Source organism: Salvelinus namaycush, chromosome 35 (assembly GCF_016432855.1).
Source record: "Salvelinus namaycush isolate Seneca chromosome 35, SaNama_1.0, whole genome shotgun sequence".
Taxonomy (NCBI): Eukaryota; Metazoa; Chordata; class Actinopteri; order Salmoniformes; family Salmonidae; genus Salvelinus; species Salvelinus namaycush.
In genome coordinates, this window is record NC_052341.1 from 12954799 (window position 1) to 12982303 (window position 27505).

The 27505-nt window shown below is 43.6% G+C and overlaps 2 protein-coding genes across 8 annotated transcripts in view; both read left to right on the forward strand.

Annotated features, from left to right (window-relative positions):
• The window catches only part of foxn2a (forkhead box N2a), a 30928-nt gene extending 25341 nt beyond the window's left edge, over positions 1-5587 (forward strand). For all 4 annotated transcript variants that reach the window (XM_038975397.1, XM_038975396.1, XM_038975398.1 and 1 more), the window contains exons 3-5: positions 27-201; positions 1022-1093; positions 1820-5587. In XM_038975397.1, coding sequence (XP_038831325.1) covers positions 27-201; positions 1022-1093; positions 1820-2283 — 711 coding nt within the window. In that variant the 3' untranslated portion in view covers positions 2284-5587. The remainder of the gene's footprint in view (positions 1-26; positions 202-1021; positions 1094-1819) is intronic.
• Positions 5588-24991: 19404 nt separating this feature from the next.
• Positions 24992-27505, forward strand: part of LOC120029463 (F-box only protein 11-like) — a 41125-nt gene continuing 38611 nt past the window's right edge. For all 4 annotated transcript variants that reach the window (XR_005473583.1, XM_038974692.1, XM_038974694.1 and 1 more), the window contains exon 1: positions 24992-25289. Coding sequence is in view for 3 of the 4 variants with exons in the window: in XM_038974692.1 (XP_038830620.1) it covers positions 25202-25289 (88 nt within the window). In the remaining variant the exon portion in view is untranslated. The remainder of the gene's footprint in view (positions 25290-27505) is intronic.

The window sequence follows — 27505 nt, forward strand, 5'->3', positions numbered from 1 at the left end:
GATGTAGTATGTGATGTTTTTTTCAGGTGAATGGTAAGGGTTCCCTGTGGTGTGTGGACCCAGAGTACAGACCCAACCTGATCCAGGCCCTGAAGAAGCAGCACTTCCCTGCAGCACATACCTTCTGCACACCGCCCGCCTCCCCACCCAGTGCCTCCTCACCACCCAGACACCACTTCCTGCAGGACTGCTCCCTCAAAGGTGATTCCTGCCTTTTTTTGTTCATTTTGTACAATGCTACACATTTTGCCAAGAGGTGTAAAGAAAATGTTGCTGTTTTTAAAGCAAGTTTGCTGCAATTCTACACATTTTGCCATTGGGCTGAGAGAAGATTTAGCAATTTTAAAACTAATTTTGCAATTCTACAAAAAAGAATGGGGAGGGTGGGATTGATTTGTGGGTCTTCACAAGAGGGCCCGCGGCCTGTTGCCCATCCCTGATCTAGAAATATGATTGGTATTAGATTTGATCCAGTGCATGTGATTTCAAATTCACATGGTTGTTGCCTCTACACATTTTTGTCATGCAACATTGGCCGGCAAAACATTCAGCATCACCATCCTCATCTTCAACTGTCATTTTAGTCATTTATTTGATTTCTAATCATAGATGCCTCAAGGTAGATTCTTCTCATCTGTATCCTCCACTTCTGTCTCTTTCTCTGTCTCACTCTGTGTGTGTGTGTGTGTGTGTGTGTGTGTGTGTGTGTGTGTGTGTGTGTGTCTCTGTCTCGGTGTCTCTCACTTTAACGCTCTCTCTCTCTCCCCTACCCTCTTGTTTGGTAACCTTGACTACAGAGGCCCTGGTGATGCTGATAGAGTGTAGAGCAGAGCACTCAGTCTCCACTCTAGTTGATTATAAATAATTTAGAGCCCCTGAAGTGTGGTATGGAGAGAGCTAGGAATCCTCTCTTCCTTTACCCCTCTACAGCCCCCTTGCCAGCCGGCCACACACACACACACACACACACACGCGCTCAGGCTATTCCACTGACCACCATGCATGTTCTCTCCTCTTCCAGAGTCTGACATAGATGCTGCCACTGCCATGATGCTCTTAAACTCTGCCCCTGGTCATCACCACGCCAACCCATGTAAGAGACGCCACCCCACACCATGCCTCTTCTTCTTCTTTGCTTCTCTCTGTGACCTTTTCATTACTACTCTCCACCCTTTCTCTTTGTCTCTCTTCCACTTTCTCTCTGTCACCCGCCCGTTTCATGCTTTCCTCTTTTAATGCTTTTACATCACTCGCCCAGCATCACTCGCCCAGCATCTATCCACCCCTTGTAAAACATCTTCCTGTGTCTCTCTATTGCTTACTATGTACACTCAACAGCACAGTTGAAGTCCTGCATATTCCCGTTCCAAGCCAGACAAGGTTGCATATAGAATTATCTTCCTGTGAATAAGTGGTGTTGTATTTCATGCCTCCCCCCCATGTGTCTTAATAGTGTTCATTCCACGAGACATTTCTGCCTCTGCTGTTGTTATGAATCTTAATTGCTGTTATCTGCTGAACATACGGACACTCCCTAGCCTGCTGGACACATGGACACTGCCTAGCCTGCTGGACACACGGACACTCCCTAGCCTGCTGGACACAAGGACACTCCCTAGCCTGCTGGACACACGGACACTCCCTAGCCCGCCGCTTATTGGATTAAAAACACTTGACTCTCTTGTTCACAAACTAATCCTACTGCCCTGTTGCATTCAGAAACACAGTTTCTTTAGTGTGAAGATGGTTTATTCCTCAATCTCTCTCCCTCTCCTCTCCTTACTTCCTCATCTCTCTCTTCTTTCCCTCCCTCTCCCAGGTGATCCAGACAGTCCCCTGGACCTGTCCCGGCCAGACTTGGTCCTGGTGAGCAGCGATCCTAAGCAGGACCACAACTACAGTAGCATGGCCCTGCAGCGCTGCTCCTCCCGCTCCTCCTCCTCCTCCCTCTCCTCCCTGGATGAAGGAGGCCCAGGCCACGCCAGGCCCCGCCCACGCCGTGCCGGCAGCGAGGGTTTCCATAGCGACGAGGAGGACTCCGACCTCGGGGACCGGGACGAGAGGGGCAGCCACTCCCGTCCTGCTCCTCGTCGCCCCTCCCCCTCTTCCTCCTCGGTGAAGTGCCCGGCGGGTAAGAGGGCACGTAGGGAGGTGACAGCCAAGCCGGAGCTGGATGAGGAGCTGAAGGAGGCGGCTGGGTCTCTGCTTCACCTGGCTGGGATCCGTACCTCCATGGAGCTCAACAAACGCAGTGCCAAGAGCAAAAAACTGAACAGGAAATGAGGTGGTCGTACTGCCTCGCCCTCAGACTCCCGCCCCTGTAACCCTGATCTGATTGTGTGTCCTACTGATAGGTCCAGGTTGTGCCGCCTCCTGCTTTTCTGATTGCTGATTTTTGAGCCAGTTTTTTGGTTTGACACGATGGGATGGGAAATCCCTCCCTATCCCAACACAACAAATGGCAATAGTATCTTTCACACAGGAGAATAAAGCCATATTGAGACTTTTGTAACTCGGGCGTGTCAGGTGGGTGGGGTTAAGTGGGGTGCTTGGGGTCTACTGTGAAGAACCATCACAATACCCATCTTTCCAAAACGAACTGCCTGTTTCAGATGGCTTCGCCACAGATCCTCGCAATTCAAAGGATTTTCTTCTCGATAAAAGAAAGACGAGACCAGAAAAAGCTTAAAGTTTTTAAAACTCAAAGCATTGCATGCTTCCTCCTCAACCTGTATCCTCTTCCAAGTGAACCTATTTATAAGAGAATGAGTGCATGTCTGTAACAAACAACTAACCTCTCATCTTCTCGTCAGTTTCTCCCTTCTCCGTGCAAAAATCAAATAAAAACATGCCACTGTTTTTTGATAGGCGACAACCTTGGTCTGGAAATAACATAGAAAGAGAGATGCAATAATTGATCTGTAACCTTAAACTGCTCTTTATATTATTTAATTAGTTCAATGTTGGTATTCTTCTTGGGTTGATGACAACACTGGTGTCTAAAAACAATACAATATAGGGAATGTATTGAAGTAGTGAGATGATTCATGGCACTGGCCGTTTAGAGTGTGATCGGAACAACCTGATCCCAGAGCAGAATACTGGACTGGTTCCATGTCAGGGTTTAATAGCATGGTGGGGAAACGCAACAAAGGAAATGTTGGAACTCTGCTACTGCCGTGTTAAGAATAGGAATAAAACAACGATGACCGACTGCTAGATTGGCAAGAGTCCACTCTGGTTTCCTACACTGAGAGGAAAACGTCATTACGTCGTCGTACCATCAGAACCCACTCCTCTTCATGGCTTTTCCTCTGTGGCCCCTCTTATTCTGTTATACATACATTATTTGTGTTTAGTGTGTAAACCTGAGAAATGACACATTTGACACAGGCCCCTGTATTTGTGATTCTTCTCTTGATCTATCCTGTTCTTGTCCTATCCTACCCTGTCCTACCCTGTCCTATCCTCTCCTATGCAAGGTGTATCTGGCTGAAACACAGCTATGGTTGTAACCATCGTGATCCCGAGACGATGCGCTTGCATGAGAGCACTCACTGGCAGATGTGCTGCTCAGTTTTCAATCATGTAATATTAGTCACACCTACTGACGCTTAGTATTCAGGCCAAAGGGAAGTTAAGACAAGGATTTAGTTATAAAAACGTTGTAGTGAGGTTAGATTGACAATATTGTACTACTTACTGCCTGTTGTTGGCTGTGGCAAAGTTTAGACTGTGTTGACAGAAAGAGGCTTTGGTTTGTCTTGCTCCACAATAAGAAAACACGGAGGAGGGAGGGCAAAATCAGGAAACACACCACCCTCTTAGCTCCGCTGTACAGTAATGTGTTTACTGCCAGTTGATTGCATAGAGTTCAGTGACGGGAAGTACAGGATGTTGCAACAGAACTTGTGAAGAGAGGAGGCTAGACTGGTTTTCTTTCGGCGCTTGCATGCATTAACCTGCATTAGTAAGCAAAATGCCAAAAGCCCACAGCATGCCTATATGATAGAATTGCTTTTAGTTGGTTCACTGTATGACTGTATACTGCCCTCTGTCATGAGCCCACTTAACTTTCCACTTCTGTTGTATAATGTTAAATTAATTCACTTCCATAAATATAGATTGCATGCAGTGCCAAACATTAATTTGTGCCATTGCGACCATGTTCCTCTTCTCACAGTTTTTGTGTGACTGACAGTAACATTGGTGCCCTAGAAGCCAACTAACAGGAAATGTAGTACTCTGACCTTGTGGACTGACTTTAGTCTGACATGCAGTTTATTTTGTTGTTCAGGAATGGGAATCACTTTGTTCTTAGAACTAAGCCGCGGTTCTCCTAAATATGATGGACAGATGGACATTCACTGTCTGTGAATAAACAAAGAACAAATTAATGTTGTCCATTAAATCATCAATGTATTTATTATAATTAATTTATAATGGGACGATTGAATGGAACTTCTATCAAATAATGGTCATTTGAAGCGAGTGGAAAGGTTACTTCCTCTCTCCCCTCTGGAAAATTATTTTGATGAATTTTGTTTTATTTTCTTCATTTTACTGCCATAGACCAATACTTTCACTATGTGATATAGTGATAAAGATATCTGTGTCTGAGAAAGTATTTTGCCAATGTATTTTGTCTTTCCACGACTGCCAAGTGTACCGATTGTTTTGTTGTTGAACTGGATAGAAGAAAATTTATGAGCAAATTGATCCTGAACCCTTTTTTGCCAACAGTGGTGTTGTACAGAGAAAGCCGACGTAGACATTTCAGATGAATGGATATTCCCTAACTATTAAGAACTTCTTCTCTGCAAAGTTGATTTTAATCATCAAACTTCACAGCCTTTATCTGAATTAGTATTGTTTAAGTTTATATAATATTCTGACTGCCAGAAGTAGTCGCACCATAGATATTAGTTGGCGCTCCTTCTTACATGTTAGGATCCTGCCACCATAGAAGTCATCTACATGTTCCCGAGGGTTGCCCTGGTGTTAGTCTTGGTACCCCCATGGACTTATGTTTAAACTTAGATAGTTGAGGACAGTTTCCAGTAACTTGTTCATGCTGTAGTGCTTGTAGCTAGAAGGAAGATGTTATCAGACTCAAAGTGAACTTTATCCTGAGTCTCTTAGTAAGTGAATGTTTTTGAGATGGATCTTTAGGAATAACTGCATGACATGGGGCTCTAAGACACACCGTGGGGTACCCCAGGGGTCTATATCGTTCACTTTACACAGTGATACATTATGTTAGACTCAAAGCTGCATACATAGGATTGCTTCATTGTTTGAAAACTTGTTATTGGATATTGATTATGCGATTTAAAAAAAAATTATTTGTATTTTTTTCAAAAATGCAGTTGCAATTTATTGATTCTGATAAAGCGTTTTGTGTTGAACTAACTAAAGCTGCCAACCCAGTATCAGTCAGTCGTCTGCCATGTCTGTTAGACAGACACCTTTTGGTTTTTGTATGCTAACCTCTGTTAATAAAATGTTTTATAAAGTTTATTTTCGCCAAAGATATGCAATTGCATTATATATGGTATTACAAAATAAAAAAAATATTGTTTTATCATTTTTGTTTTTTCATGTTATTGTTTACTTTGATGAATGGACTATTATAGAGAAACTTCTGTCTAATCAAAGGATATATCAGGATAAATGGACTTTTTCATCTGAGGTACTGATCACAAATCCAAAATGACATTGACATCTGGTGCATTTGAAAAATAATTATGCATTCCATAAACTACACATTTGAACAACCAAAAATGTGTGACTCAGGCAGCCCCATTTGTTTGTTATTTTACAAATTTGATCAGTTTCCAAAAAGTTCTGATGTGAAAAGATCTGTGATTTGGTCAAAGCCCAATTAGTGGAAAAAATATCCGAATGGGCTGCCTGTGTAAACTCGGTCATTGGTTATGAAACCCGAAAGTCAAGGGATCATGCTTTAGTAATAAAATGGTGATCAACATCGCCACCTGGTGTTTAGAGGAGGCAATCACTAAAATGTAATGGAGGTCAGAAGTGACTTTTGAAATGCAAATAATTATAGGTCCCATTGTCCCAAAAGTATTTTTTTTGTGTCATTTTCCTTTAAAATGTGGAACACATTTTATTTCTTACTTCAAAACAGAGTGCTAATGTGGTTAAAACGGTCAAAATAATTTATTTCTAAACTAAGGAGGTAAGCACTTTGTTGTGATGGTTCTAATTTTAAGACCCCTTGAAGTATCAAAAATAATATTTGATGAGGAATTATTTTTGGCCTTACTGCTATTAGCCCATACAAATGCACTGAATAACAGATTCAATAGATGGAACAACTATAGTCCCCACAAAAAAAGTGTCTGTCCTATATCTGAGCGATACACTAAACAGTCAACCCTGTCTAAGCCGGGGGGTTCTACTAACCTATATGGAATTGTTTTAAGGGCTCTCGAGTGGCGCAGCGTTCTAAGGCACTGCATTTCAGTGCTAGTGGCGGCACTACAGATACCCTGGTTTGAATCCAGGCTGTATCACAACCGGAAGTGATTGGGAGTCCCATAAGGCGGCGCACAATTGGCCCAGTGTTGTCTGGGTTTGGCCGGTGTAGGCCGTCATTAGAAATAAGAATTTGTTCTTAACTGACTTGCCTCGTTAAAGGTTAAAAGTGTTAAACCACCGCATGCGGCTATGTGAGATGGATTATTATGCTAATTAGATTTTCGCTGGGGCACAGACATTGACTTTAGGGGATTTTAACAACTCTTAGCTGATATATAAATATAGTCTTAGACCTAGATAATACAGTAGTATCCTCTAGTAGTGAAACATTCTTTTATCAATGAGTTTACTTCTAAACTTGGTGATGTAACACAGATAAATCTGTTTTATTCATGTGTAGATAGTAATGGGTTATTAACCAGGAAAATACTGTCTACTCCCATTACAGTCAAGCCCTGTTCGTGAGAGTCTCACCTTCACACTGAGGGATTATATTAGTGTGTAGCCCCAACTGTTCGGACGCTACAGACAGAAGTTGACAGATCGGCTGTATCGACTTGAGTCCCAAGATGCTTGTTGGGGTCATTGAGCAACACCATGGTGTTCGTGAGAGTCTCAACTTTCCATAGAGGGTTCATTATAGACAAACCGTTCAGACGCTACAGACGATTTTGTGAGAAGGATGATTTTTTGGGATGTCTCATGGTTTGACAAACATTGCTCTAGCTCTGTCAACTTTCACCACAGGTGCGGATGAGCGACATCGGCGAATGCAGTGGATTGAGACGCATCCAAAGCAAAAAAACAATTCAATTCAAACGGCTTTTTTGGCATGGGAAACATATGTTTACATTGCCAAAGCAAATGGAATAGACAGTAAACAAAAGGGAAATAAACAAGGGAAACATTACACACACAAAAGTTTTAAAAGAATATCGACATTTCAAATGTTATATTATTGGCTATGTACAGTGTTGTAACAATGTGAAAGTAGTTGAAGTTTGAAAGGGAAAATAAATAAACAGATAAATATAGGTTGTATTTACAATGTTCTTAGTTCTTCAATGGTTGCCCTTTTCTCATGGCAATGGGCCACAAATCATGCTGCTGTGAATGCACACTGTGGTATTTTGCCTAACAAATATGGGAGTTTATCAATGTTTGACTTGTTTTGAAATTCTTTGTGGGTCTGTGTGATCTGTGGGAATTTACATCTCTACTGTGGTTATACATTTGGCAGGAGTTTAGGAAGTGCAGCTAAGTTTCCACCTCATTTTGTGGGCAGTGTGCACATAGCCTGTCTTCTGCCTATGGCGGCCTCTCAATAGCAAGGCTATGCTCACTCAGTCTGTACATAGTCAAGAATTTTCTTACATTTGGAGTCAGTCACAGTGGTCAGGTATTCTGTCACTGTGTACTCTGTTTAGGGTCAGATAGTATTCCAATTTGCTCTGTTATTTGATAGATTTTTTTCCAGTGAGTCAAATAGTTATGTTTTTGCTTTCTTATAATTTGGTTGGTCCAAATGTGTTTCTGTCCTGCGGCTCTGTGGGGTCTGTTTGCATTTGTGAACAGAGCCCCAGAACCAGCTGGCTGAGGGGACACTTCTCTCGGTTCATCTCTCTGTAGCTGAGGGCATTATGGTGGAATGTGTGGGCATCACTTCCTTTTAGGTGGTTGTAGAATTTAACAGCTCTTTTCTGGATTTTGATAACTAGTGGATATTCTGTTAATTATGCTCTGCATGGATTGTTTGGGGTTTTGCGTTGTACACTAAGTATATTTTTTCAATTGGGTGTTTGTCCCATTTCGAGAATTATTGGTTGGTGAGTGGATCCCAGACCTCACCACCATAGAAGGCAATGGGTTTGATAACTGATTGAAGTACTTTTAGCCAGATCCTGATTGGGATGTTGAGTTTTATGTTCCTTTTTGATGGCATAGAAGGCCCTTCTTGCCTTGTCTCCTAGATCGTTCACAGCCTTGTGGAAGTTACCTGTGGTGTTGATGTATAAGCTGAGGTAGGTGTGTGCTCGAGGGCAACAGTGTCTAGATAGAATTCCTGGTTACTGGACCTTTTTTGGAACACAATTATTTTTGTCTTGCTGAGATTCACTGTCAGGGCCCAAGTCTATCAGAATCTGTGCAGAAGATCTAGGTGCTGCTGTAGGCCCTCCTTGGTTGGGGACAGAAGCACCAGATCATCTGCAAACAGTAGACATTTGATTTATGAATCCAGTAGGGTGAGGCCAGGTGCTGCAGACTGTTCTAGTGCCCTCGCCAATTCATTGATATACATGTTGAAGAGGGTGGGGCTCAAGCTGCATCCCTGTCTTACCCCACTGCCCCGAGGAAGACATCTGTGTGTTTATTGCCCATTTCAACTGCACACTTGTTGTTTGTGTACATTAATTTTATAATGTCATATGCTTTCCCCCCAACACCGCTTTCCATCATTTTGTATAGCATACCCTCTTGCCAAATTGAGCAAAAAGCTTTTTTGAAATCAACAAAGCATGAGAAGACTTTGCTTTTGTTTTGTTTGTTTGTTAATAAGGGTATGCAGGGTGTACACATGGTCTATTGTACGGTATTTTGGTAAGAAGCCAATTTGACATTTGCTCAGGACATTTTTTTCACTGAGAAAATGTTGGAGTCTGCTGTTGATGTACATATGTACATACTACCTCAATTGGCCTGACCAACCAGTGCTCCCGCACATTGGCTAACCGGGCTATCTGCATTGTGTCCCGCCACCCGCCACCCGCCAACCCCTCTTTACGCTACTGCTACTCTCTGTTCATTATATATGCATAGTCACATCTACATGTACATACTACCTCAATCAGCCTGACTAACTGGTGTCTGTATGTAGCCTCGCTACTTTTATAGCCTCGCTACTATTTTTCACTGTCTTTTTACTGTTGTTTTTACTTCTTTATTTATGTACCTATTGTTCACCTAACACCTTTTTTGCACTATTGGTTAGAGCCTGTAAGTAAGCATTTAACTGTAAGGTCTACACCTGTTGTATTCGGCGCACGTGACAAATAAACATTGATTTGATTTGATGATACTGTAGATGATTGTTTCTGAGATTGGTGCTGACGCATAGTTCAAGGTAATTATTGGGGTCAAATTTGTCTCCAGTTTTGTGGATTGGGGTGATCCGGCCTTGGTTCTAAATATTAGAGAATATGCCAGAGTTGAGGATGATGTTGAAGAGTTTAGGAATAGCCCATTTGAATGTGTGGTCTATACTTTTATAATTTCGTTTAGTATACCATCAACACCACAGGCCTTTTTGAGTTGGAGGGTTTGCATTTTATCCTGTAGCTCAACCAATGTAATTGGAGAGTCCAGTGGGTTCTGGTAGTCTTTAATAGCTGATTCTAAGTTTTGTAAATTATCATGTACAGTGTATTCGGAAAGTTTTCAGACCCCTGGCCTTTTTTCCACATTTTGTTACGTTACGCCTTATTCTTAAACGGATTAAATTGTTTTTTCCCCCCTCACCAATTTACACACAATACCCCATAATGACAAAGCAAAAACAGGTTAAGAAATTTGAACAAATTCATAAAAAATACAAAACTGAAATATCACAATTACATAAGTATTCAGTACTCAGTACTTTGTTGAAGCACCTTAGACAGTGATTCCAGCCTCGAGCCTTCTTGGGTATGACGCTACAAGCTTGGCACACCTGTATTTGGGGAGTTTCCCCCATTCTTCTCTGCAGATCCTTTCAAGCTCTGTCAGGTTGGATGGGGAGTGTCGCTGCACAGCTATTTTCAGGTCTCTCCAGAGATGCTCGATTGGGTTCAAGTCCGGGCTCTGGCTGGGCCACTCGAGGACATTCAGAGACTTGTCCCGAAGCCACTCCTGCATTGTCTTGGCTGTGTGCTTAGGGTCGTTGTCCTATTGGAAGATCAACCTTCACCCCAGAATGAGGTCCTGAGCGCTCTGGAGCAAGTTTTCATCAAGAATCTCTCAGTACTTTGCTCCGTTCATCTTTCCTTTGGTCCTGACCAATCTCCCAGTCCCTGCCGCTGAAAAACTTCCACACAACAGGATGCTGCCACCACCATGCTTCACCGTAGGGATGGTGCCAGGTTTACTCCAGACGTGACGCTTGGCATTCAGGCCAAAGAGTTCAATCTTGGTTTCATCAGAGCAGAGAATCTTGTTTATCAGGGTCTGAGAGTCTTTAGGTGCCTTTTGGCAAACTACAAGTGGGCTGTCATGTGCGTTTTACTGAGGAGTGGCTTCCGTCTGGCCACTCTACCATAAAGGCCTGATTTGGTGGAGTGCTGCAGAGATGGTTGTCCTTCTGGAATGTTCTCCCATCTCCACATAGAAACTCTGGAGCTCTGTCAGAGTGACCATCGGGTTCTTGGTCACCTCCCTGACCAAGGCCTTTCTCCCTCGATTGCTCAGTTTGGCCTGGCGGCCAGCTCTAGGAAGAGTCTTGGTGGTTCCTAACTTATTCCATTTAAGAATGATGGAAGCCACTATGTTCTTGGGGACCTTCAATGCTGCAGACATTTTTTGGTACCCTTCCCCAGGTCTGTGCCTCGACACAATCGTATCTCTGAGTTCTACGGACAAATCCTTTGACCTCATGGCTTGGTTTCTTCTCTGACGTGCACTGTCAGCTGTGGGAGTTTATATAGACAGGTGTGTGTCTTTCCAAATCATGTCCAATCAATTGAATTTACCACAGGTGGACTCCAATCAAGTTGTAGAAACATCTCAAGGATGATCAGTGGAAACAGGATGCATCTGAGCTCAATTTCGAATCTCATAGCAAAGGGTCAAAATACTTATGTAAATAAGGTATTTCTGTTTTTTACATTTAATATATTAGCAAACATTTCAAAAAAACTTTTTCGCTTTGTCATTATGGGGTATTGTGTATAGATTGATGAGGAATGTATTTGATTTGATCCATTTTAGAATAAGGCTGTAAAGTAACCAAATGTGGAAAACGTCAAGGGGTCTGAATACTTTCTGAATGCACTGCTATATGTTTTTTGCCCTTGGTTCTTTGTTAAATGGCCGAAAAGGTTGGAGAAGTGGTTTATTCATACATCTCAATTTTGGATAGATAGTGTTGTTGTTTGTTTAGTGTGTTCCAATTTTCCCGGAAGTGATTTGATTCTATGGATTCCTCAGTCACAATGAGCTGTTTTCTGTCATTCTGTTCCTTCTTTTTTCTTTGTGTATTTCCGTATTGTTTTTGTGTTTCACCATAGTGAAGGCGTAAGCTAAGGTTTTCTGGTTCTCTGTGTTTTTGGTTGGATAGGTTTAATCAATTTCTTTCTTAGGTTTTTACATTTTTCATCAAACCATTTCTCATTGTTAGTTGTCTTAGGTTTTCTGCCAGAACATTTGATATGTCAGCTGAAAGGTCAAATATATTGTTCAGGCTTTCTACTTCTAAGTTATGTTGTTGGCCAATTGTTTGTTGATAGGTTAATATACTACCCTCCTTCCATCTATACAATGTCTTAATAGTATGTAGTTTGTTCGGCTTTGATGCCTCATGCTTGATTCTTACTCCGTTCAAGTAGATTGTGATTTTGCTGTGATCTGATAAGAGTGTCAGTGGGCTGACTGTAAACGCTCTGAGAGACTCTGGGTTGAGGTTGGTGATAACGTAGTCTACAATACTACTGCAAAGAGATGAGCTATAGGTGTACCTACCGTAGGAGTCCCCTCGAAGCCTACGATTGACTATGCACTTACCCAGCATGCAACATAGCTGCAAGAGTTGTGACGTGTTTTTGCTGGTTATGTTGTCGTAGTTGTGTCTAAGGGGGGAGGGGCATATGTGAGAGGGAATGCTGTCACCTCCAGGTACAGTATGTGTTTGTCCCCCTGTGTGTTAAGGGTGTCAGGTTTTTGTCCAGTTCTGGGATTTAGGTCACCACAGACTAGTAGCTGTCCCTGGAAAGGATTGATGTCTTCCTCTAGGATGAAGACGCTGTCTTCATTAAAGTATGGGGATTCTAGTGGGGGGACTATAGGTAGCACACAGGAGGACATTTTTCTCTGTTGAGATCATTGGGCTCCTGAGTGGCGCAGCAATCTAAGGCACTGCATCTCAGTGCAAGAGGAGTCGCTGCAGTCCCTGGTTCGAATCCAGGCTGCATCACATCTGGCCGTGATTGGGAGTCCCATAAGGTGGCGCACAATTGGCCCAGTATCATCTGGGTTTGGCCGGGGTAGGCCGTCATTGTAAATAAGAATTTGTTGTTAACTGACTTTCCTAGTTTAAAAAATTAAATGTCCTTTTGAATTTCAAGCCAAATGTTTTTGTTTTGATTAATGTAATAGTTCATGTAATAATTGTAATTTTTTGTATTTTCTTTTGTATTATTGACTGTGCGTTTGTTTATGTGTAACTTCGTGTAGTTATTTTTGTCGCACTGCTTTGCTTTATCTTGGCCAGGCCACAGTTTTAAATGAGAACTTGTTCTCAACTGGCCTACCTGGTTAAATTAAGGTGAAATACAATAAATAAATAAATAATAGATGAGTTAGGTCTGTTCTATACCAGATTAGCATACCCCCCTGAGTACCTTCCCTGTTTCACACCTGGTAGTTTGGTAGATGGAACTACCAGCTCTCTGTAACCTAGAGGGCAACCAGTGGGTCCGTCTCCTCTATACCATGTTTCTTGTAGGATGACAATGTCTGTATTTCAAATGTCTTTGGTGAATTCCAGGTTCCTGCTCTTTAGGCCAAAGGCAAATGACCTCAGGTCTTGGATATTCCAGGATGAGATAGTGAAGGCTTTGTTTTCCATAAAGTGTCCAATGTTGTTAGTCCTGTGGTTTGGCCTCAGACCAGTAAGTGTGAGCAGAGCCTGCTGAGCATCTGATACATGCCATTGGCTTGGGCTAGAGTAAGAGTGGGGTTGCTTCTGTTTGCCTGCTCACGGCCTGGGCGTATGTGTGATTTTCATGTTGAGGCCCTCTTTGCAGGGTTGGGGGGCAGGAGGGGCATAGGTTTGATCTGAGTGGGCCTGAGGTGAGGTGTGGCATGGGGTGTGGGCATGGTTGGTTTGGGGGAGTATTGATTGGTTAGGATGGGGGTGTGGATGTGGCTGGTGGTGCTGTGGTCTGGATGTAGGTCCTCTCAGCGTGGATCCTCTAGGTGTACGTCCTGGGGGGTCCCGCATGTCTGGGAGAGTGTCTCGCTGGTCTGGGCGGGGTGTCCGTTGATCTGTTGCTCCTGTGAGGTGTTGGGGCTGCGGTTGAGGGCGATGTCCTTTAGGGTCCTGGCGAAAGTGGGCACTGCTGCCTTGTATAGGTGGACCTGGTCGTAAAGGCTGTTCAAGTCCAGGGTGGAGTGGTGAGCCAGGTAAACATTCGATTTTGAGGCACAGTCACGGGAAATACTTGCGTTTACCCGCTGTATGGTAGCAGGGTAGAAGTCTTTTTGTGGTAGCAGGGTGGAGATAACCACTTGTGCGTTTAGGAAAGTAGAAGAAGCCTTTTCAATCACTCCCTTGAGTGCTGTGCCTGTGTTTATCATTATCTGGCTGGGTGACCCTAATTGGTCCTCGTACAGAAGGTCTAGGGCACGCTGGGTGTTTGGACACTAGAGTTTAGACACTGTGTTTGGGAAAAAGTGTATTTTCTTGTATATATTTCTCGTTTGAGTCCATACGGATTACAATCTGTGGCTTGTTTGACAGGGGGGTGCTAGGAGGGCGTGGGAACCCCTGGGCTTGGGGTTCTTCATTTATCTGTCCTGCTGTGATGTCGAGGCTATGGTCAGGATCTGAGGTGGGATGTTCTGCTGGCTTCTCTAGCTTATCTCTAGTTTAAACTGACAGATTTTAATGGGGATTTTGTTATTATGCTAATTACATTTCCGTGGGGGCGCGGACATCAACCCTAGGGGGTTTTAAGTTATCATGTCCAGCATTGGGCCCCGGTGTAAAACGGTATTGCAATACAGACTGACATTGTGTTCTAAGGTTGTGTATTGTGTGTGTGACAGGACAACACACACACACACACACACACACACACACACACACACGGAACATGCAAGGAATGAAGGAATGCCATCTCTTACAAAATATTCTTTCATGGCTATACACTACAGCAAAGAGATACGATTATGTAAGGAATACACAGCAATTTTTTATTGAACCTTTATTTAACTAGGCAAGGCAGTTAAGAACACATTGTTATTTACAATGACGGCCTACAGCGGCCAAATCCGTGCCAATTGTGCACCCCCCTATGGGACTCCCAATCACGGCTGGTTGTGATACAGCCTGGAATCAAACCAGGGTGTTTGTAGTGACGCCTCAAGAGCCTTAGACCGCTGTGCCACTCGAGAGCAATAGTGTGATGTGCATTTGATAGTGATTAAAGGTCCAATGCAGCCGTTTTATCTTAATATCAAATCATTGCTGGGTAACAATTAAGTACCTTACTGTGATTGTTTTCCATTAAAATGGTCAAAAACAAACAAAAATAGTTTCTAAGCTAAGAGCAATTTCTCAAGCAAGAATTTTGCTAGACTGTCTGGGTATAGAATAACTATCTTCAAAGTAATGACTCGGGACGTCGGGTTTGATATGAAAGCTTCTTTTAGTAATAATTCTTGATCACGTTACATTTAACAACTTTAGATTCTACAGAGCAATGCCAGTAAGATGCTAGCGTAAAGGAGCCAAATAATCACCTGTTAATTGCACTTAACTAGCGCGTTCACTCTCTACTTCCTGTCGCAAGGCATTCTGGAACTTGCAGTCAAAAGCGTAATTCAATACTAACCAATACAATTACATATGTAAATAACTGTAAAGAAATATCTTTAGATACAGCTCAATGAATTAACTTAAACATTAACTCTGTAACACATTAAAGTTACAACATCCTCCCCCCCCGATGAACAACTGTGTTCATCTAGATCTCTAGGCAGTATATCAACTGAATAGGTCTCCTCAACCAAGTCCCTGAAGCAGTACAAACTGAACATGATCTAACTAGGCCATCTCGGCCTGGAAACAGTTCCTCAATCTTTCCTAGTTTCCAGGTTTGTCTGGGTGTGTTATCTTCTCCTACGAGTACAACGTCACCCGCTTTCAGTGGGGTGGGCTGTGGTGTATCACAGCGGTGTGCTGACTTTAGATCCAGCAAGTAGTCTCTTCGCCAACTGTTCCAGAAGCTGGTCACAAGTCTCTGCCTGTACTTCCATCTGCGTGTCATGTCCTCCTTGTTTAGCGTTGGGTGCTGAGTGTCAGCTGGAAATGGCTTTGGAGGCAAAGAGGTTAGTCGTTTACCCACCAGGAAGTGTGCTGGGGTCAGGGGTTGTGGTTCATCCACTTCATTGTGCACGAAGGTCAGAGGCCTAGAATTTAGAATTGCTTCAACCTCTGTCAGGACTGTGCACATCTCTTCAAAGTTGAGTGAAGCTCTCCCAAGAACCTTTCGCAGGCATGTTTTCACTGACCTGACAAGTCTTTCCCAGAATCCGCCCCAAAAGGCTGCTCGCTCGGCGATGAACCTCCAGGTGATGCCCCTTTCTGAGAAGAAAGCCAAGAGTTGGGGCTCTTCGATTGCCTTCCACAGCTCTTTCAAGTCCTGATCAGCTCTCTTGAACGTTTTTGCACTGTCTGAGTAGCTGTACTTGTTGGGCAGAACCCATGGGTGCTGCTCTCTGAATGTGAAGCTGGACTGTTGCAGTCTTCCTCCTACACTGAGTAGTTCGTGTTCGTCCAGGAACGGTTTCAGTTCTCTGATTTTACAGTCATTGTTTAGGCTTTTTCCTGCCTTCAGTAGTTTGATCTCCTGTCCAAAACTCTGTTGTTGTGTTACCTTAATCCAGTACTTTTCTGCATCGAACAGTTCGTCAGCAGTCAGTTCACCTTGTATCTTTATGGTTGTACGAGCATTGGCTATGAATCTCTTTATCCAGGCGGTGACTCTGAACACTCTTTTCAGTTTGCTGTACCTTTCAAGCTCCAACACAGGTTCAGTGATTGCTGTGCTGTTTGCTGCGAGTTGTACAGTAACCTGGCAGCTGGACTTGAGTTCTGCATTCACCTCTTCCGGAACCTTGTTATCATCAGTCTCTTCGGACTGATTGGGTGATATCAGAATTCTGGGTCCATTCCACCATAGCTCGCTCTGAGTCAAGTTTCGAACAGTTTGTCCTCTTGTAGGGAGGTCATCTGGATTAGTTTTCCCTTCAATATGTGACCATGACTCTGGATTGGTCAAGGACTGGATCTCCGTCACTCTGTTCGCAACAAACTGTTTCCATTTCTGAGCTGAGCTGCAAATCCAATGCAGCACGATCATCGAGTCTGTCCACATTTGGATCTGTTTTTCTTCCAATTTCAGTGTGGTCATCAAGTTGTTTGCGAGTCTCGCTCCAATCACAGCTCCCATGAGCTCCAGGCGTGGCAGCGTCATTTTCTTGAGTGGGGCTACCCTGGACTTGGATGCGACTAGACTTGTTGTTTCCCTGTCTTGTGAATCACCTTGCAAGTAAGCTACTGCACTGTAAGCCCTTTCACTTGCATCACAGAACACGTGTAGTTTCAGAGTGTGGCTATTCTGTGGCCGCATGTCTGTTCTGTACCACCTTGGTATGGTGAGCTGGTGTAACTGGGGTAGTTCTGAACACCACTGTTGCCATTCTCGTGTCAGATCAGGCGGTAATTCTTCGTCCCAGCTGAGTCCCCTCTCCCACATTTCCTGGAACATGCACTTGATCCTGATGGTGAAGGGAGTTAAGAAACCAAGAGGGTCGAATATACGTGCAGACGACTGCAGAACACTTCTCTTTGTGTTTTCCTTTTGCTTTAGAATGCTCAGTAGCGGCCTGAGGTCAAACACAAAGTCATCCGTTTCCGGTCTCCATACTAAACCTAAAACCTTCAGCACTAATCCTTGTGTTTCTAGCGTCAACGGGTGGTCAGTTGTCGTACTCTCCTCCCATTTTGTTTTTAATTCAGGAGAATTGGTCATCCACTTGCAGAGGTCCATGCCTGCAATCGACAACATTCGCTTTGCAGTTGTTGTCACAAGGTAAGCCTCTTCAACATTGCGTGAACTTGCAATGAAATCATCTACATAGAGTGACTCTCTCAGTATCTCTACAACTTCTGGTTGTTCTGTTTCATATTGTTTTAGGTGCTTCCTGATTGTAGCTGCCAGCAAAAATGGACTTGGGGAAGCTCCAAATACCACTCTTTTCATCCTCAGCACACGCAGCTCCTCTTCATTTTCTCCCCTTGGTGGGCCTGTGAGCCATAGAAATCTCACGGCGTCTCTGTCTCTCTCTGCTAGGGATATCTGCAGGAAAGCTTTCTTGATGTCTGCCATGAATGCGATCTCATGTAGTCTGAACTTTATCAGAACGCTGAGCAGATCCGGATTCAGGTTCGGTCCTGTGAGTAGACAGTCATTGAGGGATGGACAGCCATCTTCATGGGACGAGGCATCAAACACCACTCTCAGTTTTGTTGTCACCTTATCTTCTCGGAGTACTGCATGGTGAGGTAAGTAGTATTTTACGTTGTCTGCACTTGATGCGTTGTCCTTGGGCACGTCCTCTGCCATATCCTGTTGTAAGTAGTCCTCTACCACTTCATTGTATCTGCTGTACAACGTCACATCCTTCTTCAGTCTTTTCTTCAGACCTTCAAACCGTTTCTTGGCGATTCTATAGTTGTCTTTGAGTTCTGGCATTTCTCGTTTCCATGGCAACTCCACGTGGTATCGACCATCTTTGAAGGTGGTTGTTTCCTCGAACCTCTGTAGAGCCTCGGTTTCCTCTGGGTTCTGTGTTTTCTCGCTTATAATACCCAGAGACTCAAGCTCCCAGAATGCATGCAGTTGTTTGGAGACTAGTGTGTCTTCATCAAGTGGGATGAACATGCAAGTTGCCTCGGCGACACTTGACATGAACACGGGTCCCTGCACCGACCATCCAAAGGTGCTCTCTAAAGCAACCAGCGTCTCCGTCAGTCGCTCCACTCTGCCTGATACTATCTGCCAGTAGTAGTCTGCTCCTATCAGGACAGAGAGTTCAGGATCATTGTCATCTCTTGGAAAGTCTGCGAGCTGCAGTCCCTTTCTATTGAGCTCATGTCGAATCTGTTCACCAGGAACCTTCATCACAGCTGTGCACACTTGTGGGGTTTCAATTGCCTCTATCTCTATTCTCTGCTGTTTGTCCCAGACATTCTCCAAGATGACTTTCACTGTGTTGCGTTGGGACGTTGCTGGGGCAGAGGAGCCAAACGTGTGAAGAGTGAGTGCCTCTTGTCTGATTACTGGTAGCTTCAAGCCCTTCACAAGGTTTTCATGTATGAAGCTTCTCTGACTGCCTCCATCTAGTAAGCAACGAGCTATCTTCCTGCCCGATGGGCCTTCTACCCATGCCTTTGCCGTTTGTAGCAACACAGTGTTCTGTCCATCTGGTTTCATCTTCACTGAATGGGGAATAACTGAGGAAACAACAGCATCTACAGAAACAGTAGGGGGTTGCACCTCACTCCTCTTACTGGTACACACAGCAATGTGATGTCTGCTTCCACATGTTGCACATGACACATCTTTGACTTTACAGAATTTTGCTATGTGTCTCTGTCCTAAACATACAAAGCATCTTCCCATTTTCTTTAGTTTCTCTTTGCGTGCAGCAATATTGTGGTCAGGGCAGTTTTCTGATTTGTGGTCTGCACTGTCACAGAATAGACAGTTTTGTTCCTTCTGGCTGGCTGTATGCAGTGCTGCAGCAGAGGGCATGTTGGGTCTTTTTGTTTTCATTTCATTGGAGAAGCATGATTTGTTCCATGGTTTGCTCTCTTTCTGTTGGTTGCATGATCTTGTCATTTGTAGCGCTCTCTCCCTGCTCTGAACCTCCTTCTGTAGGAAACTGACAATCTCAGACACTTTCCATTCATCATCTACTCCCCTCTGACGACTATAGTCAAGAGCTATGTCCTCTGAAATCATCTGCAGTAAGATTGGGCATAGTAGGCTTCCATAGGTTTCTGACACTACACCCAGTGATTCCAGGCTCCTAATCTGAATTTCACATTCATCATATAGCTGCCTCAATGCATTTAGATCAGAGGATTTCTTCACAGGGGTGATTCAGCAGCTTTGACATATGAGCACTAATCACAAGATCTTTCCTTCCAAATCTGCTCTTGAGTAGAGCGATTGCATCATCATAGTTACTGTCTGTTAACATCAGTCCTGCTACTGCCTTTGCAGCTGGTCCAGTGAGATATGTTTTCAGATAGGTAAACTTCTCTTTATTACACAGTGAATCATTGTTGTGAATAGCGGTCTCATACTGGCTCCAAAACTCCTGCCACATACTGACATCTCCATAGAATTTCTCAATAATCAACTTTGGTAGCCTTACTGATTGTCTCTGTGATCTGTTGGAGTTAGCGTCACTCACCCGTGCTGTTAGTGGATTGAGATCCTGGTTTTTCTTTATCACTCGTTGTGCACGGCTCTTCAGCATGATAACGCGCTCTTTGTAATCCTCCGTGCATGCAATCTCTGCCTCCAATCCGTCCAATGGCGTTAACTGTTCAATTCCACGATCAAGTTCAAACAAACTGTTCTCCTTAGCTAACAGCAATTCCAACAATGTACTCAAGTGATCGGTATCCGGATTTGACTGGGTTATTTCCACGTCAATCTGATTCAAAATCCGTGTTGTGGCACCTCGAATGGTACCCCGCTTTCGTCTCATTCTTTCGGTTTCATGCCGACGTTCCTCCTCAGCCATTTCAGCTGCTTCTTCATCGCAGCTCATATCCCGGGTTTCGGCACCAAAATATAGAATAACTATCTTCAAAGTAATGACTCGGGACGTCGGGTTTGATATGAAAGCTTCTTTTAGTAATAATTCTTGATCACGTTACATTTAACAACTTTAGATTCTACAGAGCAATGCCAGTAAGATGCTAGCGTAAAGGAGCCAAATAATCACCTGTTAATTGCACTTAACTAGCGCGTTCACTCTCTACTTCCTGTCGCAAGGCATTCTGGAACTTGCAGTCAAAAGCGTAATTCAATACTAACCAATACAATTACATATGTAAATAACTGTAAAGAAATATCTTTAGATACAGCTCAATGAATTAACTTAAACATTAACTCTGTAACACATTAAAGTTACAACACTGGGAGTGGTTTGAGTGGGGAGGAGAAAACAGAAAATTAGCTGAGAAATTTGGAACTCTTCCTTATTGGTCTATTAACTAATTTACTGCATGGTGATGTCACCATGGAAGGCCAAAACTCCCTCCCACCAAAACAGGCTGACATTTCAGGCGGTCTTTTCAAACAGCTCGCACACTACAAGGGCATTATCATCATTTTCACAATTTCACAGTATGATTCCAACCTCATAGTATGGAAATATAAAACCCAGGTAATCATGGTTTTGACTGCACTGGGCCTTTAAGCAGAATGGGAATCTCACTGCTGCTGTAGTTTGTTGATGGTGCTGTTGATGGTGCTGTTGTCAAAGAGGGAGCTGACTGAGACTGGAACAATTAGTAGTCTCTTCCCACAGCCCATAAATTATTGAACAATTAGAAAAAACAAATCAGTAGAAGATTTGCATCCATCTGTGATATGTCCCTCTTTTCATTATATGACATCTGGGGTGTAATCATTACACAGGGTCTGTTGCAAAATGATTAGTCTGTTGCAAAAAGTTTTTCAACAGAAACCGTTTACTCCAACGGAAAATGTAAACGAGAGTTTCTATTGAACAAATTCAGGTAGGTTCCTCCCCGTTTCGTTTGCTTCTTAAATGGTATACGGTTTCCATAATGAATACGCCCCTGATCTTTCGGTTTGGAGTAAACAGCTTCCATTGCAAAAGTTTGCAACTGTTAGCAACATTGTCTGACTAATGAATACACCACAGGGGGCAGTCCTAGGTTTGAGGTTTACGTGGCATCATCATTACCTCCCAACAGATGGCGTTATTTCCTACGTGACATTACTAACCCTTCGCAATGAGGAAATCAGAGCATGATGCCTCAATATGGCTCCATCTGTGAGTGAACATTCACTAGACTGGAATGCATGAATAGATAGGCTACCTCCTCTCAGTCAAATGTATATTATTCATGATGCCATTCCAGTGTTTCCCCTAGGACTTTTTTCAGCAGCGGTGGCAAAGTTAGCGCAGAAAATTAGCTGAGAAATTTAGCGCGGAAAGTTAGCGCGGAATGCATGAATAGATAGGCTACCTCCTCTCAGTCAAATGTATATTATTCATGATGCCATTCCAGTGTTTCCCCTAGGACTTTTTTCAGCAGCGGTGGCCAATTGCGCGGCCTCTGACCAAAGATTTTAGAGGCTCACCTCTTGGTCTCAGAGACAACATTTTGCGGCCCGCCACCGCTAAATGAATATAGGAGAAACACTGCATTCAAGGTCCCATACATTAACACTTGAATGATCACTATTTCACTGAAATATTGAATCATGAATGAGCTTTGTTCAGAAATTTCACAAATAAACTGCCCATTGAATAAAGGCATTGAAGCTCAATATCTAACTCACAGAATGTTTACCATACTATGACAAATACACAAGTACAAAGAGCATTCAATGAGACCTGAGCATTCGCTCAATAATTAACACTAGAGCTCAGAATTAGCAGCAGGACGGCCTACTGCTGGATATGCTCAGTCAGAGCGACCCATCAATCCCTATGCATAAAATGTGGCCACCTCTTGTTGTAGTTCAAGAGATGCCAATTACTTACAGACACTATTTGCAATGGGCATCAGTGTCTGCATCCCACATGACCTATGGTCCCTGTTCAAAAGTAGTGCACTAAATAGGGAATAGAGTGCCATTTGGGTCACAATCAGCCAGCCACCAACCACACAACATGTGGTCTATACAGCTGTCAGTCAGGAACTTAAAGTAATGACAGCTGACCACAAAGGAGAAGACCTCAGCTGTGAGGTGAAGTTCAACACTGGTGATTGATAAAGTATGTTTTTATTACACTGATTTACATAGACAGCTGAACTGTGAGAAAGACCATGTACAGGAGTAGTGATGTCTGTCTGTAGGCTTATTTGTTCCTTCTAAGCACTGAGTCAATGACTGGCAGTGGCACACAAACTCAGGGTTTGAATTACACATTGACTCTTGGGGTGCCCGACGAGGTGTCTTATGGGTCCCAGACATCGATATCTTTGAACATTTTGGGGGCGCCATATTGGTATGAGAATTCTTCTGAGGGGCCCTGATTTGATGACCCATCTAGCCCACCTGTTATCCAAACCCTGTGCACAATCCTGTGTTGTCGGGGGAAAAGAAAAGGGTAGTCCAGTCTATCCTACAGGAGTCAATCAGGTGCTTGTTTAGACATAGTTATGCAAGGCATTGTGTCAGATATGTCAGGACTGTAATAATAAACCTATACTGGCTTCTACTTCAGACAACAGAAGGAAACCACATTGACCAATTATACACTGCTCAAAAAAATAAAGGGAACACTTAAACAACACAATGTAACTCCAAGTCAATCACACTTCTGTGAAATCAAACTGTCCACTTAGGAAGCAACACTGATTGACAATAAATTTCACATGCTGTTGTGCAAATGGAATAGACAAAAGGTGGAAATTATAGGCAATTAGCAAGACACCCCCAAAAAAGGAGTGATTCTGCAGGTGGTGACCACAGACCACTTCTCAGTTCCTATGCTTCCTGGCTGATGTTTTGGTCACTTTTGAATGCTGGCGGTGCTCTCACTCTAGTGGTAGCATGAGACGGAGTCTACAACCCACACAAGTGGCTCAGGTAGTGCAGTTCATCCAGGATGGCACATCAATGCGAGCTGTGGCAAAAAGGTTTGCTGTGTCTGTCAGCGTAGTGTCCAGAGCATGGAGGCGCTACCAGGAGACAGGCCAGTACATCAGGAGACGTGGAGGAGGCCGTAGGAGGGCAACAACCCAGCAGCAGGACCGCTACCTCCGCCTTTGTGCAAGGAGGTGCACTGCCAGCGCCCTGCAAAATGACCTCCAGCAGGCCACAAATGTGCATGTGTCAGCATATGGTCTCACAAGGGGTCTGAGGATCTCATCTCGGTACCTATTGGCAGTCAGGCTACCTCTGGCGAGCACATGGAGGGCTGTGCGGCCCCACAAAGAAATGCCACCCCACACCATGACTGACCCATCGCCAAACTGGTCATGCTGGAGGATGTTGCAGGCAGCAGAACGTTCTCCACGGCATCTCCAGACTCTGTCACGTCTGTCACATGTGCTCATGTGCTCAGTGTGAACCTGCTTTCATCTGTGAAGAGCACAGGGCGCCAGTGGCGAATTTGCCAATCTTGGTGTTCTCTGGCAAATGCCAAACGTCCTGCACGGTGTTGGGCTGTATGCACAACCCCCACCTGTGGACGTCGGGCCCTCATACCACCCTCATGGAGTCTGTTTCTGACCGTTTGAGCAGACACATGCACATTTGTGGCCTGCTGGAGGCCATTTTGCAGGGCGCTGGCAGTGCACCTCCTTGCACAAAGGCGGAGGTAGCGGTCCTGCTGCTGGGTTGTTGCCCTCCTACGGCCTCCTCCACGTCTCCTGATGTACTGGCCTGTCTCCTGGTAGCGCCTCCATGCTCTGGACACTACGCTGACAGACACAGCAAACCTTTTTGCCACAGCTCGCATTGATGTGCCATCCTGGATGAACAGCACTACCTGAGCCACTTGTGTGGGTTGTAGACTCCGTCTCATGCTACCACTAGAGTGAGAGCACCGCCAGCATTCAAAAGTGACCAAAACATCAGCCAGGAAGCATAGGAACTGAGAAGTGGTCTGTGGTCACCACCTGCAGAATCACTCCTTTTTTGGGGGTGTCTTGCTAATTGCCTATAATTTCCACCTTTTGTCTATTCCATTTGCACAACAGCATGTGAAATTTATTGTCAATCAGTGTTGCTTCCTAAGTGGACAGTTTGATTTCACAGAAGTGTGATTGACTTGGAGTTACATTGTGTTGTTTAAGTGTTCCCTTTATTTTTTTGAGCAGTGTATTTTCCGATAGGAGATGAATTGTCAAATAATACTTTGAAATAGAGTGGGCTTCTTTAGCCATATATACCTTTGTTCTTCAGTCCCTATTGTGGGCTACTAGCCCCCTGTACTGGATGTCTATATATCTCGAAAGACTGTTCTGAACAGGACTCACAGGGTGTGTAGGGTTTGGTTCCAGCCTAGTACTAACACACATAATAGTGATGATTAGGCTACAGTAGGCTAATAATAGTTCAGAGGTAACGTGAGCCCATAATATGCTTTATTGTTTCATTCTCAGCCATTTTCAGACGCACATTCATGTTTGCAGTAGCAAGAAAAAACGTCGAACTACGATGTGCTATTGGTGGAAGTTCTTCCCATGTGATTGATGTTCAATTTTCTTGTTGTCGGACGGTCTCTGCGCTAATGGCTCCTCCTGCAATAGCAAAACGCAGCTGAGCAAGGGTTGCAGGGGCAACGCAAATAAATATTAAAAAATCTCTAGCCGCAGGAAAGGGGTGACTTATTGAGCAATGTTTAAGAAAAAAACATTTTAGATTGCGTGCTTAGACGTCGTTCCAACTGTAGCGAAGGGTTCGGTTTTTCTTTTAAATTCTAAATACCCCAAATGAACTCCGTCAGAGCAACCAGCAGAAGACCCAGGCGAGTGTCGAGGCCGCGCCCGGTACAGCCGGAAAGGAACAACCAGGAAAGAGGTAATGCATTTAATGTAGTCGCTAAGCTAATTGGGCCCATTTCAAACCTTTACAGACATACGTTAATTACGTGACTTGTTGACTCAAGGTAAACGTTTGCGTGTTGTCAGGTTGATTTTCAAAATTAGGGTTGAAAATATTTCCCTTTTGGTTGAGACGGTAGGAAACGCCGAGGCATCTTGCTCTGTCCACAATCCTTAAGGCCGCGCTTTGTTTGGCTTGGTTTGTTCCTAGACCTAAACTAATCCTTGCTGATCTTGACTAGCTACAGATCGTAGAAGAGAATACTCAAACGACTATTGTACATTGTAAATAACGGTTAGTCAGTCTCTTGTGGATGCCTTAATATTTCTAGTCTCGCTAACGTTAGTTTTTACTGGTATAAAGTTAGCCAGCTAAGTGAACTAGTAGTACGTTAACGTAACGAGCAAATTGGCAACACATGACGGACGTTCTGTAGACGGCTAGCTAGCCAACTAGCTACGCCTTTGTTTAAATAACAATTAGGAAATTATCGAAGTGAACATAACTTACAATTGTTATTTGCACATTATGTAGAGGACAATTTTAGTTTCCTGTCATTACGCCTTCCCCGTTACTAGTTTAACGAAAGTTGCGTTCTCTAGAGTTGGTATTTGTGTTGGCTGGTTAGCTAACATTAACCATCTAGCCAATGCAGCTAGCTAGCTACTGTTACTAGTCACAAATTGTAGAGAAAATAACTAGGAGGTGAATAAATCACGTTTTAGCTGTGGCTAAGGCTAGCTACTGTCGTTGGCGTCGACAGCTAACGTTAGTAGCTTGCTAAATTCGCTTGACGCATCTAAAGTAGCTAACACATTTGTCTGTGCGGCGTCTCACACCACCTTAACCAAGGCCTGGCTGTGTTAGGATTACATTTGTATCTATGACTGAGGACACCCACCGGCGTTATACCGAGGCACACAATGGGGTAACCAGGCAATCTTACGAAAGCTAACCTTTCAAATGTAAACAACGTTTAGGTTCTATGCACGACAATTTGACAACAATCGTCTAGTTACCGGTACGTTAACAGCTGATGGTTAGACAAAGCGAGCTAATTTATAAAAGCAGGGGAAATTCACTTGGGACTGACCGTCAGAGCTTTTTGAGTGCAAACAAACTCCTTTCTCTATTTTGGTGCTAACGTTAGCTAGGTGATTCTCATTTGTCTAATCTGACTAGATTTTAGTCAATTTGCCAGCTACGTTATTGTAAACATTAACGTGTAAGTATGACCAGTTATAGGATAAGCCATACAAGTCACGGTAGTTGAGGAGGCTTCAAAATAGTCAAGGCAGCTGTTCAAATGATGGTCTGAGGCCTCCGAAGTGAAGAGGTACATGTAATGTTAGCTAGCTAGGCTATATTGGCTGCGTTGCCCAATTATTGGCAAAGGCGCTGATCTGATTGGTCAAAAGACCAATCAGTTGGGAAAATATCAGTTTTGGGCTGCCTGTGTACATGCATCCATTGACATCTAAAATAAATTGGGTATAAGTTATGGGGTACTCATCATGTGACAGCATGACCAAGCAGAGAGGTACTACCACATCCTTTTTGAATACGACTACCTCCAATTGTTAGAAAAGAGGGCACTCTGTACTAATGTGTATTTTCCTAATTAAGTATTTAGGGTGTTTAGACAGGCAGCCAATTCTATTTTTTCCTGCTAATTGGTGTTTTGACCAATCGCATCAGATCTTTTCAGAGCTGATCTGATTGGTCTTTTGAACAATGAGTGAAAAAAATCTCACAATTGGTCTGCCTGTCTAAAAGCAGCCTTAGGGAAGCATAGCTATGAAGTGCAATAAGAGTGTTTGATGCTGTCACTTGTGATCTGAGCTCTCAATACTATAGATTACAGGCTTACATATAGACATTTGCATTCTTCATCGGCCTGAAAGAGAGGAACACTGTTTTGTTTTTGGTCATGCTGCCACCTCTTAAACTGTCCCCAATACACGGTATCCTATTAAATTAGAGCCGGCTTTGTTTTTGTACCCTAAAAACCTGAAATGTTATTTAGCAGAATTTGGCAAAGTCTTTAAAAGAGGGCCGGGACAATACCAGTATTGCGATACTCGTTAGTATCATGGCAAGGAAACAAAACAAGACGCGGACTTAACTTGTTTAGGAAAACAGCCTTAATGTTGGAAACAAACATAATTATGTTGTCATCTAGAGCAACATGT